This window comes from Phalacrocorax aristotelis, chromosome 1 (genome assembly GCF_949628215.1).
Source record: "Phalacrocorax aristotelis chromosome 1, bGulAri2.1, whole genome shotgun sequence".
NCBI classification, from domain to species: Eukaryota; Metazoa; Chordata; class Aves; order Suliformes; family Phalacrocoracidae; genus Phalacrocorax; species Phalacrocorax aristotelis.
Genome location: NC_134276.1, coordinates 96,669,679 through 96,690,827, shown reverse-complemented (window position 1 = coordinate 96,690,827; position 21,149 = coordinate 96,669,679). Strand labels below are relative to the sequence as shown.

General features: G+C 39.9%; 1 protein-coding gene and 1 long non-coding RNA gene across 2 annotated transcripts; one reads left to right on the top strand and one right to left on the bottom strand.

The window, feature by feature from the left end:
- Positions 1 to 211: 211 nt before the first annotated feature.
- Positions 212 to 6,953, bottom strand: LOC142059628 (uncharacterized). Its single transcript, XR_012661461.1, has 3 exons — positions 6,670 to 6,953; positions 1,483 to 1,593; positions 212 to 249 (listed from the first exon to the last, which is right to left on the bottom strand). It is a non-coding gene; the product is annotated as an uncharacterized LOC142059628 (long non-coding RNA).
- Positions 6,954 to 7,268: 315 nt separating this feature from the next.
- On the top strand, positions 7,269 to 20,811 carry FUNDC1 (FUN14 domain containing 1). Its single transcript, XM_075098468.1, has 5 exons — positions 7,269 to 7,403; positions 9,909 to 10,065; positions 11,923 to 11,998; positions 18,453 to 18,581; positions 20,168 to 20,811. Exons 1-5 carry the CDS (start codon positions 7,292 to 7,294, stop codon positions 20,243 to 20,245), a joined length of 552 nt encoding a protein of 183 aa, XP_074954569.1. The 5' UTR covers positions 7,269 to 7,291; the 3' UTR covers positions 20,246 to 20,811.
- Positions 20,812 to 21,149: the final 338 nt, after the last annotated feature.

Below are 21,149 nucleotides of genomic sequence, written 5' to 3'. Positions count from 1 at the left end.
GCCATTTTCAGGTTCGGTCAAACTCAGGATTGCTGTTGCTACAACGTTTAGCTCAGAATTATGTCCCAAATAGCTTCAGGAGATGGCACTGCCTCTGTCCTGCCATGTGCTGAAAGCTCTGCATAGCAGTGCTTGGTCTTCGTTAGGGGGGCGTAGCTCTCACTTGCAAAAATCATTGTCGAGTCCTTGGAGAGACCGTAAGTGCTGAAGATGATCAGTGGTGATGAGTCACGATGGGTGGAATAGTTCCTCGGAAACAAATATTAATGAAAATCAGGTGGAAAAGGTGAACATTATCTGTCTTTGAACAGTTTTATCAGAGGCTATGCATGCTTTCAATTTTTGTCAAACTGTGTTACTATTTCAACAGAGATTTGAGTATTTAAAAACCGCAAAAATCAACAGTGCTACTGGAAACAATGCTGTGATATAGTCTATTATTACTGGGCTTTGAAAGGTAACTAAATGACAGTCTGATCCTTTGGGGAATTTCTCAAGACTTAATCTTTGTTATAAAGAAATTATTTAAATTTTATTTGACATTGCTGTTGTGATGTTAGGATAAATCTTGGTGACGAAGTACCGTGACTCTGTACGAGTGCAATATGGAATGCCTCTCTAATTTGTCAGTCTGTCTCCCCGGTTGCCAGGGGCCTCAATCTTTGCAGGAAAATTACCCTTGAAAACCAAATCCAGCTCACCTTATCTCAGGGCCACTAAAGTAAGCTAGTCCTTTGGGCAAAGAAATGTTATTTTGAGATCTGCATCTAAGAAGGGGATACAGCCACAGGGACTGGGGCAGTTGGCAGCAGTCCTGTACTCTGAGAGTCTCCTGTTTGACTATGTTGGCCATGTGCATGTTTTCAGTAATCTGGGGAAACTTACTTAGTTTTATTTCAGCCAAAAGTAGGAAGCGCTGAAGAAGCTTTAGGAGGGCTCTTCATAACCACTTCATAAGCTGAGGTGAGCTGAGAGCAGCCAGGTGTTTCAGTGAATGTTACCTATAACTAGCAGAGCAGTATCCGATGGAAGGTTTTTCCTTGCCAGCAGTGATGACTCACATGAATTATCTTTTCTCTTTGTATACTGCCTAGTGTTTACTCCTTACAGTTGTGTATTGTTTTCCATTCTTTGCAAGAAAATCAAAAACATTATTGCCACACTTCCCTTCAGTTTAGGATTTTTAACCTTTTCTTGGTGCAGAGCTTCACAAACGGAGAAGTCTGAAATTCTTTGGGCTCCTTGCCGCTCAGATGGCATTTCCATCTTTTTCAGTGCGGATTGTTTCTAAATCTGCCCTGCCCAGTTGTTATCAAATTACTGTTAGCTTTGTAAAAAGCTATGCAAAAGAGTTTTATTTTTCTCTTAATTGGTTATGTGCACTTACACTGCAGAAACTTAATAGGAACATCTGTTATCTGTGGAAGTGGTATGTGTGATTGATTCATCATCATAGCTTCTCGAGAAAAAGTAATTCCTTACATTTTCCTTGTGATACACACGGCCAGAAGGTCCTCTGTCAGTCTACGTTCTCACTCTCTCCACTGGTTTGTCCGAGTATTTGAGTGACAGCGGCAGGGAACTCCTGAATACCTACAGGATATAACAAGGGAGTCCGATATTTGTCTCTGAAGGACAACTTAAAAATAAAATATATCACTATATTAATGATCAGGGCTAAGTGCTGTTTAAAGAATTTCTCTAAATACAGTACTACAGTCAGTACCCTTTTCTGAAATTGTGTAATATGGATATACAGTAGACAAAAAGTTACCTCCAGAAAGTTAAAGACCTTTTGGTTTTTTACTTATAACAAAACTAAAAACTTAGGAACACAAACTTTGCAGAAACCTTAAAAAAAAAAAAAAGAAAAAAACAGAAGTCACTTCACATATACATAAGGAAAGTTTTTAACAAGAACCTGACAGGAGCTGCATCTCGTTGAGACCTGTATCACATTAGAGACAACGTTCCAGTGCCTTGCAAGACTTTCTGCTTTTTTAAGACTCTCAATTCCCCTCGCCGCCCTCTATTTGTCTAGGTATTCACATGAAGCCTCAAATTTAGCTCAACACTCCAGTCTTTATTAAGCATTTTGACTGTGCAAGATTAACCTTCATGAGTCACAGTAATCATCTCCTTCTGCAGTCTGCTCCCACCGCCTAAGTATTGGCTACATCCCGGAGAGATCCTAAAGCAATAATGGGCTCAACTTCCCCAGACGTGCGCTCTACCGCAAAACCTAGCTCTCCTCTCGCCACGGTCTCAGCACTTACAACATGCATGGCATACAGGCCGTCCAAATGCATTGATGGGATTTATACAATAGCGTGAGGTCATGGTCAAAGCTTTGTCTTTTAGTCCAGGTCTAGTAACAGGTCAGAGGTGAGATCAAAAGCTTGCATTATTAACAATGCTGTAAATAAAATGAAGTGGAAAGATCAATCTTTCCTCTTAACTTTGGATTTTTATTTCCTCATGATTCCAGGTTAGGGTCATGGGAATGTATCCCACCGCAGCCTTACCTGATGCTAACTGTTGTTTTTGTTTAATAATTAAAATGCAGGTGCTGTGGATTGAGTGCATCTTGCTTTGGAGATGCCTTTGGTTCTTGCCTGTTTAAAAACCTCTCACAGCACACTACACTTAAGGTTTTTCTTTTTGTAGCTATTAGTTTAATCCTTTGGCAAGGGACAATTTAAACTCCTGTTTGTTAGTTAATCCAGACAACAGACATCCCTTTCTCTGCCCATTCCTCCTTTCCTCATGCACGGATTGTGGTGGGAATTTCTAACCGAAATTTCATTAGGATAAACAAATTAAGATGAAAGAGATTGTTACAGGATTAGAGGACTACAAAATGGAAAAGCAGAATTCATATGATGATCACAAACGAGGAAAAAATTCTCATAACTATGTAACAGTTTACAAAGTTAAGAAAAGCAACAAAGGAAGGTTGAAGGCAACCAGTACAAGCAAGCCACCAAAAGTCTCATCTGGAGGCAGCACAGAACAGAAGGATATGTATCTCTTAGCATAATAACTGCAGCGAGGAGGATCTTCAGTTTCACATCTTCCTAGTGCATCACAGTTTGGATTATGGCCGCTCTCTGCCAGGCAAACAAGAAAGAGCTGAGATAACTCCTGGTGCAAGCTTTCACTCCTGCTCCAAAAACAATCTGGCAGCTGTTGCAGAAGGGACATAACCTCCAAGAGTCAGAGTCTGCTGCCTTCAGCCCTTGCCCAGGATCTTGATGGACTGAGAACCCAAATCCCTTGCCATATCTGAGACGACATTTCTCTGCCATTTGCCGGCCTATTAAGCTTTGAATAACAGCATGTCCACTCTGGTTTTTTGAAAAGGAATCATCTACGCCTTCCAATACATTCATTGCCAGGTTATTCAAACTGTATTTATTAGGTTAAATTTGCTGAGAATGTAAGTTTCAGTTACATATATGGCCTGGTGAAGATGGCCTGCAGTGTGTGTTGTCTTTAGCTTTTATAATTAACCAAGATGGTTAAAAATTCAAGCGTGTGTGTCCCAGGTTGGAAGTCTGGTCAGCAGCACAAAGGAGCTGTTAGGATTGGAGTCATGCAGGTGTTTGAAGGTTAGGGGGCTCTCCTCTGCTTTTTGGGGTTTGGGTTGTTTATTGTGGGGTTTTTTTTAGTATCTGCAAGGTAAGCATGCCATGTATCTTCTCTTGCAAGCTGTGGTAGTGAACTTGCTTGTCACAGGTACATGGTCAGATGGTGCGTACACAGCCTGAACTTGTAGCCAGGGAATACAGAGCACAGACAGCAACTTTCCTGTACAGTACTTCTGATGCTACAGTGAAACTCCTTGTTTCTAAAGAGCCTTTAAGGGTGAAGCCAAAACGTGGCCTGAGTTTAAATTGCCTAATCTTTCCTTGAAAAAGTTGTCCCCGTGGATAGCTTGAAGAAGACACCTGTGTGCACTTAATTTGAACAGGCCTGGGGTTTTTTGTACAGCTGCAGAGCTCGAGTAACATGTGGTCTCCTCAGGAATAACATGTGGTCTCCTCAGTAATGTCTAACACAGTTATGCCAAAGATCATGGTGGGGCTGTTCAAAAGCCCTCCAAAATATTCTGGGTCTCTGGAGCCACTAGGTTTGCTGCCTCTGCACAGGTTGTGAAGTTTGCAGAAAGCAAGAGCAATCCTGATGGCATTTTCTGTGCTGGCATCAAACCAATGCTGCAGGCAGTGCCTGCAGATCCCGTGCAGCCGTCGGGCGTGCTCAGCAGCCGCCCAGGAGCCGCTGAGGACATGGCTGAGCTGCCCACCATGGCTGTGGTTTCCAGAGACATACTGCACCCTACACAACAGGTACCCCAATGGGAAATGCCTTGTGTTAGGAAGTGGGTGCATCCTGATCCTAGAAGAGAGATACCACAGTCCCACAACCTGCTGAAAGGTCTTCCTTTCAGCTTGTCACACTGCCCCTGCAAGAGTGGTGCAAAAGGAGGCAGGGCTGCCTGGTGTACTTGTGTGGTACACCCATGTAGGATCCCAAACAAGCGCAAGGACGGTCTTGCCAAAAATGATGCAAAGGCACATGGACCAAGTGACGTGTAGTGTGAATGCACTTGATGAGACGTGGGTACCCTGAGAGCGCAGCACCCTGGGGCATGGCCGAGAGAAGGGTGCAGACGTAGTCACTGGAACCAACGAGGAGAGTGAGCCCAAAGATCAGAGGGACCTCAAGACAGTGGCATTAAGTTTGGAGTAGTAGTTGGACCGCTAATTGCAAGTGAGAGGCAGACACAGCCTAACAGGTAAGTCACAACACTTAAACTTCAGACCAAATTCAGCACCCAGCATTTTGTCAACACACACTTCAGTATTTAAGACAAACTCCATTCAACACGTACACTACCGCTTTCTAGTTCCAGTCCCCAAATTGATGCAAACAGAAGTTGCATGTAGAATATAATGCAGTTTCTAATATTAATCTTTAAAAAGTATTGGTCATATAAATCCCTCCATTCTGAAGGAAAATTAATATAATTGTTTGTACAGACATGAAAAGAGTCATCTGAGAAGTGCTGCTGCACGATCAGATTAAAATAGTGAAACCAAATACCAAGAAATTGGGCAACAGAAAGTAGAAAAACATCTCAGCCAGCAGGCTCATACAATCCAAGCACAACTTTCTGGTTGCCTCCCTTACCTTATTGGCGTCTGACCTCCAAATCTTGCACAGACTTAAGACTGTCAAGCTTGGGATAAGAAATTTCAAAGCAGTGACAGAGATGATACGAAACAAGGTGGCTATAATGACCATCCTGAAAAGCCTTTCTCTCTATTATCTATTCAGCAGTCTTGTCTACACAATGAACAAGAGAAGTGAATGGTTGCAGGATCTCCACAGGGATGCACTCAGCCAGAAGAGTAAACAGTAGTAAAAAATTATCTTCTGGGATCTCCCCAAGAGATAGAAACAGAGGTGAAAGCCAGCCATACAAACTGCTGAAGCATTTGCAATTCCATCAGCAGTCGTGAAACCGAAAAGAGCCAACAGGTCTGTCTGCCTTAGACGAAGCACCTTCCCTGTTCTGGCCAGGAGATCATCTGCTACAGCAACCAATATCGTGCATGCATATCCTCAGGGATAAACCCAGATTGACAACAATCATGAAGACCCAAAATACCTAGATAGTGGGAACCTTTTCTAGAAGTACCACGGACGAGGTAGCTGGGTTGCTTTTTGTGCAGTCTCAGCATCATGAAGGAAACCAGGAAAGCAGCGTCTTTAGTTTTGTTAGCCTCCTGCCTTCCGCTGTTAATTACAAGGACTGAATAACACACTCCAAACTCTTTTTTTTTTTTTTTTGACAAACTGCTAGTGTTAGAAAAAAGACTGTAATTCATTCAGCAATAAAAGTCAACAAGCTTTTTGTTACTACTTGGGAAATCCATTAAAAAAATATGCTTATACATGAGAAGTCCAAAGATGTTAGGTGTTTGTCACAACAAATAGTAAGAGACAAATTTGTGTTCCATACAGAAAGAGATTTATTGAAAATCTTCAGGAAAACAATATCTTACCTAGTTCTGCTATCACCTGATTATCACATTGGCAAATATTTGTAATAAAAATGAGTTAATAAGCAAGCCACTATTATATACACTAGCTTCAAATTTTATAGGCTAACTTCAATCTCAGAGCTGATCTAAGAAGTACCATCATGTAGAATATGTTTTCCTTTTTTTTTTTTTTTTTTGGCATGTCTGTTAAGGCTGGGGTTATTAAAGGGTTAATTAGAATCTTAAATGCTTAGTGCGCATGTTGCAAGATACATCTCACTCCATAAAAATAGCTTTATGACATGGGAAAAAGTGAGGGTTTTTAAATTATAATTGCCTGTCTTGTATATTGGCAGCATAAGAGTCCAAATGACAGCCTGTAAACATTTTTAAACAATCCGTTTCCAATTTTCTTTTATTATTTATAATAATTGAACTCTCTTGCTTTCTTGATGTTAGTATTGCCACAACATTCGTGAAGCTGCATGTACTGCGTCAGCTACCTCTACACTATGACTATAAAGGTTGTACGGAGCTGGACACAACAAAAACAAAATAAATGCAGCGAAATAAAATTGTGTGCCTTCCAGCCCACCAACGCAACACCAACAGCACCCACCTTTGCATCAGAGGGAGTAAACTGGGGTCGAGCAATTCCAAATTTCACTTTTTGTTTGTTTGTTTGTTTCACGGCTCCCACTGACTTTACCCTTTGTTCTTTGCCTTGCATTTTGTTTTCTTTCCCGGTTATTAATTTTTATGGGACACTTAATGCCCGTGGCAACGCGACGTGCGTCTCCCGACGGCCCCGCTGCCTGCACTACGCCCGCTGCCGCCCCTTTACTTTTCATCCACAAAAAGAGACATTCTGAGGCTTTTTGAGGACCGCACCCGCGTAGCACCGGGGTGGATAAGCCTCCCGCCGTACTGGCAAGCAGCCCCAGGCTGCCAACTGGCGGGGTCACCGCCACAGTGGTCGGGGGAGGAGAGGCGCCCCTCGGGCCTGCAGCCTTAGCGCTTCCAGGGCAGACGGGACGGACCCTCCTCGCTCAGGCACCGACGACGGGAGACCAAACCCGGCAGCGCCGGCCCGGCGCTAGGAGAGGCGACCGGGCTGCCCCCCTAAACGGCCGCCCCTCCCCGGGCTTCCCCTCCGGGAACTACAGCCCCCACAATCCTCCGCGGCGCCGGGGGTGGGTCCCCACGTGAGAGGGCGGGAACTGAGGGAGGGCGGCGGGCGCATGCGCGCTGCCGCCCCGCGGCCCTCCGGGGGCGGAGCGAGGCGGCCCTGCCGCCAGGCTCCGCTGTCAACAGCAGCCAAGATGGCGGCGCGGAGGCCCCGCACCGCCTCAGGTCAGTGGGCTCCCCGCGTGGGCTCGGGCGCCTCCGCGGCGATGCGTCCCGTCCCCTCCGGTCCCCTTACGGGAAAGGGGAGGAGCGGGCGTGGCGGCCGCCCGTCATCTTGGGAGCGGGGGGCAGCCTGGCGGCCCTGCCGGCGCCCGGGGGCGGGGGAGGGATGGCCCGGGCTCTGCCCCTCCCCCGTCCGTCCGTCCGTCCGTCCCCCTTCCGTCAGTTCCCGGGCCTGGTGGTGGTGTCCGGCGGTTAAACTGCCGAAATCGCCGCCGGGCGGGAGCGGTGCGGCAGGAGCGGGGAGGAGGCGGCAGCCCTGAGGCGGGAGGGCCGGCGGAGCCCTGGCAGAGCGCGGGGGGCTGAAGTGACGGGCGGCGGGCCCCGGCGCCGGCGGGGCCTCGCCGGAGGAATCACGGGATCACAGCGTCGTTGGGGTTGGAAGAGACCTTGAAGATCATCGAGTCCAACCGTTAACCTTGCACTGCCACGTCCATCACGAAGCCATGTCCCTAAGCACCACATCTACGTGTCTCCTAAATACCTCCAGGGATGGTGACCCCACCACCTCTCTGGGCAGCCTGTTCCAATCCCCGACAACCATTTTAGTAAATAAATTTTTCCTAATATCCAGTCTAAACCTGCCCTGGTGTGACTGTTTCCTCTCATCCTATTGTTTGTTACATGGGAGAAGAGACCAACACTTGACCCCGCTACAACCTCCTGTCAGGTAGTTGTAGAGAGCAAAAAGGTCCCCCGTGACCTTCCTTTTCTCCAGGCTGCTGAACCGAACCTGCAGAGCACACTGGGGAAATGAGCGGTTTCCCTAGCCTCCATCATCTCTGCATCTTTTAACGTACTGATCTTTCAGTGTATCGGTATAGCCTTATGGTGTAACGCCTTTTTGCATAGGCAGAGTTTTAGGTGCCTGAAGAGTATGTGTAATATTGTCCTGCACGGAAAGGAATATTTTTTTATTGATAGAAAATGCTCCAGCATTTTTATTTTCCACACAATGTGTTATACTTCAATGATTTTTTTATTTGAATAATATTCATTTAGGGGCAGAATTAATGGAACTAGCAGTCTATGACAGCGTTTTTTTGTTTTGTTGCCATTTAGAGGTTAAACAGTTTGCTGTCAATACCTCAAAGTTGGAAAGAAAGAAGATTCAGTAATGACTTTCTAGCATTATGGGTGTTGCTATTTATGTTTTAGTACTCAAGAACACTTATGTGATAATAAAGGGAAGGAATGAATACCTACATGTGTGTTTCTTGCATTCTTGATCCTGTTACCCATACTTGTAGTAAGAGTTAAAAAGAGTTGCTGACATTCTTAGTAGAATGTTTATATCTACAGTCTTTCTTTGTAATTCTAGGTAGTAATTTAACTTCTCTTCCTCTTTGGAATGTCCCAGCATCATTGCTGAACTTGTACTTCACCTTAAATATATCTAACTGAAGTGGACCTTAATTCATGTATGTATGTCCATAAACTATGATACTATTTTAAAACTTTTTTTTTTTAAAGAGTTTTAGCCATCTCTTCCCTTTGATGTTTGAGTATACATGGTATTTAGGACCTCTAATTTGAAGTCACAGAAGGCCTGTTTTGAAAATGTTGATGGAATTGTACTGCAAGTATGGAACTTAATTGAAGCTTCATCCATTTCATGTGTTGTGGAAAAGGAACAGAAGTGTCTGCTCTTGGCTTATTAGCATATGCTAATGTCTAGCCCCCTGAGGAAAACACTTAGGCCGGAAGTTATCAATCTTTCAAAGTTTTGTTCTATCCAGAAAATATGTGTGCTTTCTCTTACGTTAGACATGTTTCACATTGCTTAAGATCATAAAAGGAATTGTAGTAGGTCAGATGAAAGCCATCAGGAAGAGCTAAGAAAGATGTAACAGCATGAGCATGTAGTGATACCTTCTCAGAATGTTTTTAATGATTTTCAGCTCAGGGCATCATTAAGCATGGTTGCTGTCTTTGTCTCTGACAGCCCTTGGTGGGTTGGCTTTCCCCCGCCTCTAACTTTGTTCTGTTGTTATTTGGAGTCCACATCAGCTTTTGGTATCCACAGCATCCTGCAGCGAGCTGTTACATAGGTTAAGCAGAGCTTGCAGGGGGTGGGGGTGAAGGAGAGGAGAGGAAGACTTCCTTTTTTTGTGCTGAACCAGCTAACTTCTAGTTTCACCTGATTTCTCTCGGTTTCTGTACTTGAACAGGTCGGAGATTCCTGTTCACCTTTTCTATTCCAGTCATGGATTTTATAGATTATACCTTCCCTAAAGCCTTCTATACCTTACGTTGAAGATTATGGCATACAATCTCAAAATCCATTGATCTGTGAGCTGCTGGACCATAGGTAGCCTGTATGTTGCAACTGAAACCATTGGATTAGCCAGTTAATACCAAAAACAGTTCTGTTAATGTTTGGCGTTTTTACATGGATTGTTAATTTACTGTATAACTGAGAAAATAACTTTTTTCTTTTTTTTATTTAAGAACGTGAAAGTGATGATGATTCCTATGAAGTGTTGGATTTAACAGAATATGCACGGCGTCACCATTGGTGGAATCGTGTGTTTGGCCGGAATTCAGGACCAATTGTGGAAAAATATTCTGTAGCTACCCAGATTGTGATGGGCGGCGTGACTGGCTGGTGAGGGAGCATCACTTCTCATAAATGTGCTAGACCTTTTGCTGTTCTTAGAAGATCCCTTTCCAAGGCTTTTTGAAGCGGATAAATGTATCCTCTCTAACTGGATTTCCTTTATCATTGATCAAGATTATTCATGCGTGAATAATTTCTTAACTTGTTACTCTGACTCATCGTTGTAAAGTGTTTTGTAGTATTAGTAAAACACTAGTTAGCTGAGGGAACTCATACCAGTTACTCTGAAAAGCATTTGGGGAAATGTCAGAACAGTAAAAGTACAAGGAATAAATAGAAAATTACTGCATATAATTTTTGTTTGTATGGGAAAGCATATGTACTCACTAGTATAGATTTAGAAACCTAGTTATGATATTATAGCTAAGACATATTTTATAGATAAAAGAAATACAAAAATATGTGTGGCAGAATATACTTTTAATTAAGAGCCCTGTTTTATACTTTTTTTCCTCTAAATGCAACTGGAGCCATTTTGAACAAATTAACAGTCTGCTCTCATGTTAACTGAAGAGAGATACCACAGCATAATTACGCTAAAATAATTCATGATGAAGGCTAGACAGTAAAGATGAGAACTTAAATGGGGAAATGTGGCCACAGTCTTAGCGTCTATGTCAGGGTACTTGTTATTTGTCAAAGGTATTTGAATGGTATTAGTCAATTCCGGTATGGTGAAAATTTTAAGTTCAGTGAAAAACAACGTAATGGTAGTACAGTAACTTTTCCAACAGAACTATGCAAGATTTGGAAGATAAAATAGACTAAAAATGAAATTGTCACGTCCAGGCTCAATGTGGCTCTGAGGAGTGTAGGCTTACCTTTCAGTCTGATTTTTTTATTTGCCTCAGTAGCCTTAATATTATTTTTAGAAGTTAGATGCGTATGCATAAACTCTGAAGCTTCTAGGGAATAGTTCTTATTGAAAGATCTGGAAACTGTATTTCAGTATCTATAGATGTATATACCTCTGTGTGTGTTTCCATGTTTATAAATACGAATTCACTGTTGATCTGCAGGGAGGAAAAAATTCCCCTCTGTGTTTGGCTGCTGGGGGGGCAGCTCAAACACCAGCAGAGTTGCCCAGAAAATTTATGGAACCATCAGCTTTGGAAACATTCAAGGCCTGCCTGAGTTAGGACCCTGAGCAACCTGACTGAGCTTGGAGGTTGGATCGGACCTTGCAGCTGGCCCAGTTTTGGGAAGGTGGCCAAGCCAGACGACCTCCAGAGGTCCCTTCCTGCCCAAACTGCTCTATGATACCGATATCTGTGCAGTTCTCTATTTGATGTGGGAGTGTTTGGAGGCTGCGAACAAGATATTAGTTTTCTGGTTGCTTTGATCCATTAAAAATGGACTAAGGCCATGTCTCAGCAGAGGGGCCCCACTGATTTTAACTCTTGTGGTAGGGATGTTTACCTGAGATATTTAAGTTATGGGTTGTGTAGTTAATATAAATGATGGTATAATATATTTATCTTCCATTTGGGATCAGTTATAATGGCACTTTTATATTATTACGTTGTGCTTTATTAACATGCTACATTTATTAGCAGCATACAGCTTTTTTATATAGACAAGATCTAGAGATCTTAACCTTACTTTAAAGGGACCATCGGACAGCCATGAACTAGCAACCATTACTCATGTTGTCTTGTGTTAGGTATTATTAATTAAATGTTATTTGTATTAAATATTCTGATTTTAAATTTAAAAATGTGAAATGATACATTTGCTTTGTTAAATGAAAAAACAGTAATAGTTGTAGTCAGGAATTTCGAAGTGTGGCATTGTTCAGCAGACAAGTTCATTGGACTGGGCTTTTTCTTGTTTTGTTCTCCTAAGGTGTGCGGGATTTTTGTTCCAGAAAGTCGGAAAGCTTGCAGCAACTGCAGTAGGTGGTGGCTTTCTTCTGCTTCAAGTACGTAGTACTTCATGCTTTATAAGTTGGCAAATGTTATTTACTAAACAATAGGAAAAACACAGCTGTTGGGTAAAATTTAATTAGAAAGCCTTCTTATCTACTTCCTCTTTTTAGTCTTATCAATCAAAAACTACATTTAAGCTCGAATAATGTGTACAAAAGAGACATTTCTAAAAATCAGTGGTAAATCAGAATCTACTCTATCATGTAAAATAGTTCGTAGTAAGCCAAAAGAAACCTCTGTGCAGAAACTGAGATGCTGTCTGTGATTCAGTATTGCCAGATTAGAGGAACTGCCTGTATACTATGGTTAGGGAGATCAAGGAATTTAAGCTGTATTTATTTTCAATAGGTTTGAGAATTTTAATAGTGCTTTGGAAGAAGCAGGCTTCTTTGGCAGTTGCTTGGAAGGTGTGTTCTGGTCCCATTATGAAGCCATGTTTTTGTCTTTTATCTCTGTGCTGATTTACTAGTTATATCTGTTGAACCTCTGAAGCTTTGCTGACTTCTGATAGCTTCATTGCATTCCTCCATTCAAGTGGATTTCGAGTCCAAAAATTTTTAATGATGTTATCTGGCATGATCATTTGCATTTTTCATCAGATACTGTGGTTAGAGGAGGGCATATTTCCAAAGAGCCTTTAAATTAGATGAAAAAACTTCAAGTGAAGGAGAAGTCACACATCCTTCTGTAAGCTGCCATATAATTCTTAATTTTTTAGTGGCATTTTTGATGTCTTACTACCTGTGAGCTTGTTATTTTTCCTCAAATCGTTCTAGAGGAAATAGACTGGTGCCTACTTAGGTGCATGCAGATAATATACCATTTTTTCAGGCAGGATGTTAAAGATACTTTTTTTAAAATTATTCTTTCTAACATCACCCCGCAGGGTTTCTGAAAAGAATGTCCCACTCTTAGTTATTTCTGTGATTGTAACAGCTGTTGCAGTCAACTATTGATGAGGAAAGCTTTGGTGGTACCTCTGCTGCTGTGTGATGCATCAAAATGTCACAGTTGTGCGAAGTACACTTACTTCCTTCATGATCGTGTTCTCTGCTGGTTTTGGGTTTTATTTTTTTTCAAACTCCTCATTGAACACATAACTGAACTGCGGCACTTACATGAGGATGTATGTTCTTGGAACTCTCTGGTTTAAGTTGTTTTGAACAAATATAAGGTATATTTTATTTTTAATTACTCACAAGTAAGCATCAACAAAAACGTAAAAAGTCAAAGAGAGGTAGTTTTGATAGGAAGCTTTATAGTATCAGCATTCATTCCTCTTCACCATTGTGCATTGATGACCTTTTCAGATCTCCTGGAAATCACTGGTTACTGGGCTTGTACCTAAACATAGGGACGACTTTTACAAGGGTGATGAATCTGAAATGGTTTAGAATCATCCAGATGCAAATTTTTGGCAAAATGTGCTATGCCAGCAAATGAATCAGTTTGGTGGAGTACTCTGGACTTCTTCAGCCCATAATGTGTATTTCTGGATCATGAGGGAAGAATTAAATATATATGTGTATATAAATATATATATATATATATGTGCAGTGGATCTTGAAGTACTTGTCATGCTTTTCATCTAGGTGACTTCAAGTCCAGAATCTCTCTGCCCATATTCTATGCCATTGCTCTTAATTCTTTTAATGACAATTCTTATCTAAATATGACCAAAGAGCCTACAGAACAAAAGCCTATTATCCAGGGGCGTCAGGCAGAACATTGCCTACAGGTGCCTTCATTAGTACTTCTGACTACAGGAAGCTGAAAAGTTAAAACTAAGACCTATGGACAAAGGAAACAGAAGTTGCTTAAAACACATTACTGGTGCAGTATTTTTGCTTATTGAGCTGTGAAGTTTGGGGAGCTTTTGTGTACATAAAATAGATTAGCCATGTGTTTGAGTGTCTGATTTCTTAGCTGATCTCATTTACAGTGTATCTGAAAAGGAATATTATCCAAGAGGAAAAATGAGTTGCATATTTTGATTGAGTTGTCTATATCTTTAATTAAAGTAAGATCAGATTCTCTTGGAAGGGAATGAAGTAAATGCCTTGGTCTTTCATTTTAATTCGAAACGTTTTGCATTTTAAAGCTGAGTCATAAATTCTATAGTGTAATTACATTTCTGTAGTCTTTAATTTTTTCATTTAAAGATCACACATCGTGATTTTAATTTCCCTATGAATACATGTTTAGCGCTTCCCCTGAGTGGGCAGAGGAGCATTTCAGCACATGACTAGAAACTTCCTTTTTATCTGTAAATTTCTCTGAAGTTGCAGATTTCATTTCAACTCCTGATTGCAATATTGACGTTGTAATTACCTGGTAAACCAAGAAGAACTGCAGAAGGCAAAATTCTTGGCTAAAGCCCATTCAGTGGAACATTTCAGTCCTGAAACTAAAAAAAATGCATTTATTCTTCAGCATGAGATGGCTTCATGTCATGAAATCTAGTCGGAAGCCGAAAGCAATTTTTGGAGTGTCAGTTTGTACAGGAAACAAAAAAGATTTTTCAGATTTTTGTAAGTGATCTAGAAATTTTTCAGTCTTAATACAAATGAAATGAAAAGTAGTCTGAGGAAGAGAATAAATAAAAATGGCATTAAGGAATTTGTGTAGTTTTTCAAAATTAAGGTCTGTTATCACGACTGTGTGCTGGGTATGTCAACAGCTTAATTTGTCCAATTAACTGTCCTTTTTATTGAAACAGATGTAGCTCCTCAAATATGCTGGTATAAGACCAATACCCATGCACTCTGTTAAGGAAAATGTAATTAATTTCTCATAGCAAGTGAGGGATTTCCTTGTATACCTTCTAGTTTGTACAGCATAGGGTTTAGTGAAATCCTGAAGAGTAGGAAAGTATGAACTCACGTGGTTCTGCTATAGTGAATTAGTTAAAAACAATTGTTCTTGATGAGTTCCTGTTGTCTATGTGTTTTTAAACTCCTTAAATCTTTAATAATGGTTTTGTTGCTTTTTGCTGTGCAGTCAGCATACAAATTGCAGGTTTTTTCATTGTGTCTCGACTGTTATTTAATCATAAAATTGTAGTTTTGTTCAGTTGGTTTTGCTTGCACTAATATACTTTGCCTCGTTCCATTAGCATGTCTTGAATGAATTCAGTTCACTTCTTCATTAAACTACTTTCTAACCTAAGAAAAGTATATCTTTGAAAACAACACAAGAAGCAAAATAGTAGTTGGAAGTTAGCTTTTTAAAGAAATACCCTATTTCTGGCAGGTTTTGACATGAAATGGAGGGGCATCGTTTCTCTGCCTTTGTAAATTGGAGTAGTTTCACTGGTTATGGTGGAGCTGTGCCAGCAGATGGTGGCTGAAGATACAGCCTCTGCAGTTTAACTCTTACAAAAAATGTTGTCTCATTTCTCAGTCCCTCCCTACCTGTATACTGAAGTTAGAGACTTGTCAGATCTGTTCTGGGAACTGGTTGAGTGTGATGAGGGTTGCTACCCATCTAAATACCAGACAATACCTAGAAGTATACATGGCTTCTGTATGCTGCCCAAGCAGCTGAACACAGGGAGCTCGCCTGTACCTTCTGGGCTTGGCTGGGCTTTTTTAGTGCGAGAGATTTTGTCTTTGAGGAAATTAAAATTCTTCTGTCCCATCTTGCCATACAACTTTTTTGCTCCAAAATTTTTTTTTGGGCTTGTTACTCTTAATAATGTTTCACAATAGCAAAGTACTTGCATGCCCCTCCAGTATCACCCCCAAAGTGAGGTCTTACCTTTAGATCTCTGTTTTCTTTGATTAGTGTAAAGACGCACGTATTTTTAGTATTCCTGACCTGATGTATTTTTTCAATTGCCTTTTGGGAAAAAAATCCATTATCCTTTCAACAGTTCTGGAAGATCTTGAACAAAACCAAATTTTATTGATGTGCTATATGAGAGAGATATATATAATATATATATTATTCTGTTATCATACATACACGTATAGAGATTTTTATATATATAGATATGCACACACACCCCATATGGCTCTTTGAGGAATCTCTCTCTATGTATAGACTTTTCTGACTCTTTAATATATTATTTTAGTTTCCATGTTATTGTAGGGGCTGGGTTTAGAAACAGTAATGAACTTTAAGATTTTGTCTTTAAGTAAATTTATTGTTGTAAGCTAATAGGTTTTTCATGATGTGTTAGAGCCAAAAAATTGGAGCCTGTCTTAGCAACGTTTGAGTTCAGTGGGATTATTTCTGCGCTTACACACAAAGTTATGTAATTGGTAGGATTGCAGCCAAAGTCGATGTGACACAGGCTCTGACTATCACTGCAGTGAAGTACAGTTTGGAGGGTTTTTTTCCTTCTCAGTTATAAGTTTTATGTTCAGTTATAAGTTTTATGTTCAAAGCATTGCCCTCTCTTGCTTATTTCATACATGTCTACAAAAACTGGAAAGCAGAATTTAAGATTTCTGCTACTAAGTTCAGGGACAAAAGTAGTATAATTTTTACTGTGTAAACTGGAGTGTTGATAGAAATGTAAGTTGTGACTACTGGAAAGCTAAACAGAACTTGAACTAAAAACTTCTGCCTCATCCTTGTACTGAATGGATAACTGAGCTAAATGAAGTGTTTATTTTAAGTCCCATTTATTTGTATTTGTTTACAACTTTCAGGCAAGCAAATACATTAGCATTTCTTACAGTGTGTTGGACTAGGTAGGTCAGTCCATATTTAGTTTTCAGTTTTATGAGTTAGAAGGCACCAGTTCAACACTTTGGCCTTTTTGAAATTCTTGGGGTGATGTAAAATTTATGTTGTAAAAATTAGCCAGTGTGCAACATTTATTCTCCTGGCATGTCATCCAGTGACTTGTTCATGTGCCTGTGTGGATAAGTGGTTTTAAAATAGACAGGCAACGTCAATGAATTTGTTATATTCTGAGGTATGACGTAAAGGACAGTACAATATTTAGTAAGTTCATTTTGCATTTCTCCAGTGAATTGTTTTTTAAATCTCATTCAAAGATGGAAACTGAAGTTTAGTTTCTTACATAGGTGGTCTTTTAGGAGCTTTGTTTAGGAGCTTTAATTTAGACAAAATCTGACACTTGCTTCATTTTGGGGTGGTTTTTTTTCAGGATCATGAAATTCATATTTGTGGCAAAATATGTTGCTTACTTATTGTGGCTGTTTTAAAACGAGTCAGATGGTTGAATTTTAGTTATTTGGTAGAAAGAACTATGTGAAAAATAAAATTCACTGCTGATAAACAATGTCAAACATTTCTTTTTATGCCATACCGAATCCATTGTATATTTAAATATCCATTCCACAAAACTTCATTATCCGTGATTTTATTTACCAGTTTTACCATTCGCATAGAAAGCTCTTACATCAGTTACATGAATTTGCCAACCTTGACCATAAGGAGGACCTGAGAAATGCTATTCTTCATAAACTGTTTGTGTGTAACAGTAATTTACCTTTAGTGGTCTGTATCTATTTGTTTTAGCCATTAAAAAAAGGAGTAATGCTTAGTTTTGATTTTTCCTCTCTTTCTTCCAACTAATGAGTTGTTTGTTAGAACACTCTAGAGCATGCAGTAATTGCATGAATTGGGTTTTTTGGTTTTTTAAGCTACGACCTTAGAAACATTTAAATATGTTTTTCTTTTGTGAATATCTTAAGGAAATTGATGGGACTGTCAGTGTTGCTCAAGTAACAGAACATCTTACTTTTTTCCAGGATAAAATCTGAGGAAGAGAACTAAGGCAAAGGGTTAGGACGACAGTTAAATGGGCTAAACGTCTCATGGATGTTGTTTGGGGAGTTTGTGTGTAAATTGGTGTGAACAATCCCCCAAAACATACCCATTTTGCTGATGTTATAGAACTTGTGCTGTACACAGGCCATGTTATTTTTCAACTTACTGGTTTTGTAGAAACTGTGAGAATTCCCTTGTAATAAATACTTTTTTCTTGGACAGTTTAAATGATGTAAGATAAAATAATGATTTTCAGTAGTTCTAGGGATGATTCTGATTAGTCCCAAATACGCCATCACAAATCAGAATTCCACAGTTCTGAAAGAAGCTGAAATGAGACAGGCTTCTTGTTGTTGTCCTATGAATGTGCTTTTCTCTTTCCTTTTCTTACAAGTAAAGTTACAGTAAATGGTGAAGGAAAAATATTGTTATTTCAAGTTTCTATAACTAAAGGATAGAGAAGTGGTAAAATCAACAGTAATCTACTAAACTTTGTCATTGCTTGTTCAAATTTGAATTGTTACTGTGGAAAATACTAGCGTTTAAAGCAGAGTACATGCTGTATTTGGCACAATGTCTTTTACTGTATCTGTAATTAAAAATGAGAAAAATTTTAAAAAATGTGTAGGCACTAAGATACTGTATTTTGACTCATAAAATTCTAGCTACAACTGTACTAAACCCCCTTTATTTTCCTAGATTGCTAGTCATAGTGGATACGTACAAGTTGACTGGAAGAGAGTTGAAAAAGATGTAAACAAAGCAAAGAAACAGTTAAAAAAGCGTGCAAATAAGGCAGCACCTGAAATCAATACTCTAATTGAAGAGGTAAGTCTAAGGTGCTAAACTGTTTTCTACCATTCACTTTTTCTTACCTTACACTGTAGGTTGAAATGCAGGTGCAAAACTGGAAGGCATCAGAAATGGTCTGGCTGTGTATTTTATTAAAAGTTATCAGACTGTACTCTCTTCTATTCATTTAGCTTTCTATTTTGTTCACTCTTAAAGATGACACAAACTTCAAAGTTAATGCATTTCTACAGCTGATAAGGCTCAGGGACTGCCCTTGGCTTTGCCATGTACTCGGTGTGGATTCTTTGCTCGTGAGAAAGCAGTGAGGTCGTGACAGGGTAAAAATTTGAGGGTGTTGTGGTTAAAACATGGTAGCTACAAAGACAAAACCCAAATCATCTTAGTCTGCTGATAATAAAATTACTTGGTTGGAAAAGACTGACCTTTCTTCCTGGAGAAAAGCTATAAGTGCTTAGTAACTAGAGTTGTGGTTTTTATCTCATTTTTATACAGTTTGAAGAATATCTGTCTTCAGAATCTGTCAGTTACGTACTATGTGGCAAAGAGGTAGCCTGTGATACTGCTCAGTGTCACTGAGGCTATTTCATTCTGTCATATGAAGACTTTATTTAATAGTCTTATCTTTTTTTAAAAAAATAAATGTTTAGTCTGGTTTTACGTATTTTCAAATTTAATACAGATGATCTAAGTTTCTTTCTCAGTAACTGTGAATCCTGACTTGGGAGTATGTTGCAGACAATGTAACAGCAGCCACGCTAGCGCTCTATAATTAAGAGTTTTGACGTCTCAGATTTAACCTGTACGGAGTTGCACATAGGTTGATAAAAATTAGCTTAAATTTTACTGTGATTGTGAAGTAGAAGCTCAAGAAAGATGGTTTTCTAGCTTCTTTTATGCCCCAGATAGCTTAACCTGGCCTTTTCCATAGTCCTGCAGAAATGGGTGGGAGAAGTTGGGGTTTTTGGTGGTTTCTTTTTTTTTTTTTTTTTTTTTTTTTTTTTGTAAGATTGCGCACTAGTAGCCAGCCTGAAGTGTTTGAGGTGGAGGATTTATGACCTGGCACGTTTGATGTAACTTGTTATACTCTGAGCTACCACTTAATAAAAAACTGTATACAAATGTCATCCTACATAAGTCGTCGTCGTAGCATTAAGTTGTCAGGAAACTGGCTCATAATGGAGTTCAGTGTATTTCTTTTTCAATGACCCAGTCTTCCAAAAAAAGGATTTTAAAAAAACGTTTTTCATGTGTTTAAGACTGCAGTGATGGTGGTGCTCATGCATTTTTGCCTAGGGAGTTTGTAAAACATCTGTCTTGTTTTAATCAAAACAAGACTGGCGTTGGCATGAAATTGCTAGGACAATTGCTCTGTATTTTGATTTTTCAAATGCTAACTGTATTTTAAATAGATTGTTAAAGACAGGCAAGAGTCAGTTTTCACTCCATTGGAGCCAGCAGTTGCCACCTCGCTTTGTATGTTTTACGTTGCTTCCCCCCTTCCATAATCTTAATATCCCCGTTTCCAGGCAATTGTGATAAGTATTAAATGTTAGTCAGACACAACTGACTCAGTTCTTTACGAATATTATTTTTCTTCTCAGTCAACAGAATTTATCAAACAGAACATCGTGGTGTCCAGTGGATTTGTTGGAGGCTTTTTGTTAGGCCTGGCATCGTAAGGACCCAAATCGTCTCGTCCCAATGGCATTCGTGTCAGCAAAGAACAGTTGTGGTGACGCGCTGTCTCGGAGCAGTGCAGGTCCCTGGGCCTTCCAGAGCAGGACAAGCGGACTAGCTAGACAATTTGGAAGCTTTTACATTTCAGGCTTTTGCCTCTTGAAGCTTGGCAAAACTAGGATTTGCTGAAAAACTGTGCAGTGTGCTCATTATAGCATTTCTGGACAAAACTGGTTCATCTTCATCACGACTCTTTTGATCTATGACCTTTCAAGATCTAGCATTTTTTAAAATGTTATTCTTGGAATATAGATATGTAACCATACTGTAAGAAAGAAAGCTCCATTTCTACATTTTCAGTTAAATATTGTTTATTTTAAAAGTATTTTTCTTCATGCTGTAGTAGGTAGTATAAATGACTACATAATGTATATATTGTAGTTTCAGCCTCATGGCTGTCCATGTTCCTTAGAAGTCACTGCAATAATCTATCAATCTGTAATACCTTTTTACAGAGTATGAAATAACAAAGAATCATGAGCTTATTAAAGGTGAAAATTAACTTTGACTCTGGCCTTTGTGTACATAAACATGAGACTTTCTTATTTTCTACAGCCTGCAGGCATCTCGTCCAAATATTTGCAGAGGTACTTGTGATATTTGTGTGCTAAGTAAATGTATATACATTATTTTTCCCAGATGTGTAGATGTGCATAAACTCATTGATAAAACTGTAGTACACAGATAAACATTGCAAGCACAGACTCCACAGGGATCTGATGCTTAGTTTTTTCACACTCAGTGAACCACAGAGGTCATTTCAGACGTCAGTAGTTGGTGAGGTGAAGGGAGGAGGCTTCTGTCTGGGCGCTTTGCGAGGGCCGGCACTCCGTAGGGCTTGATAGT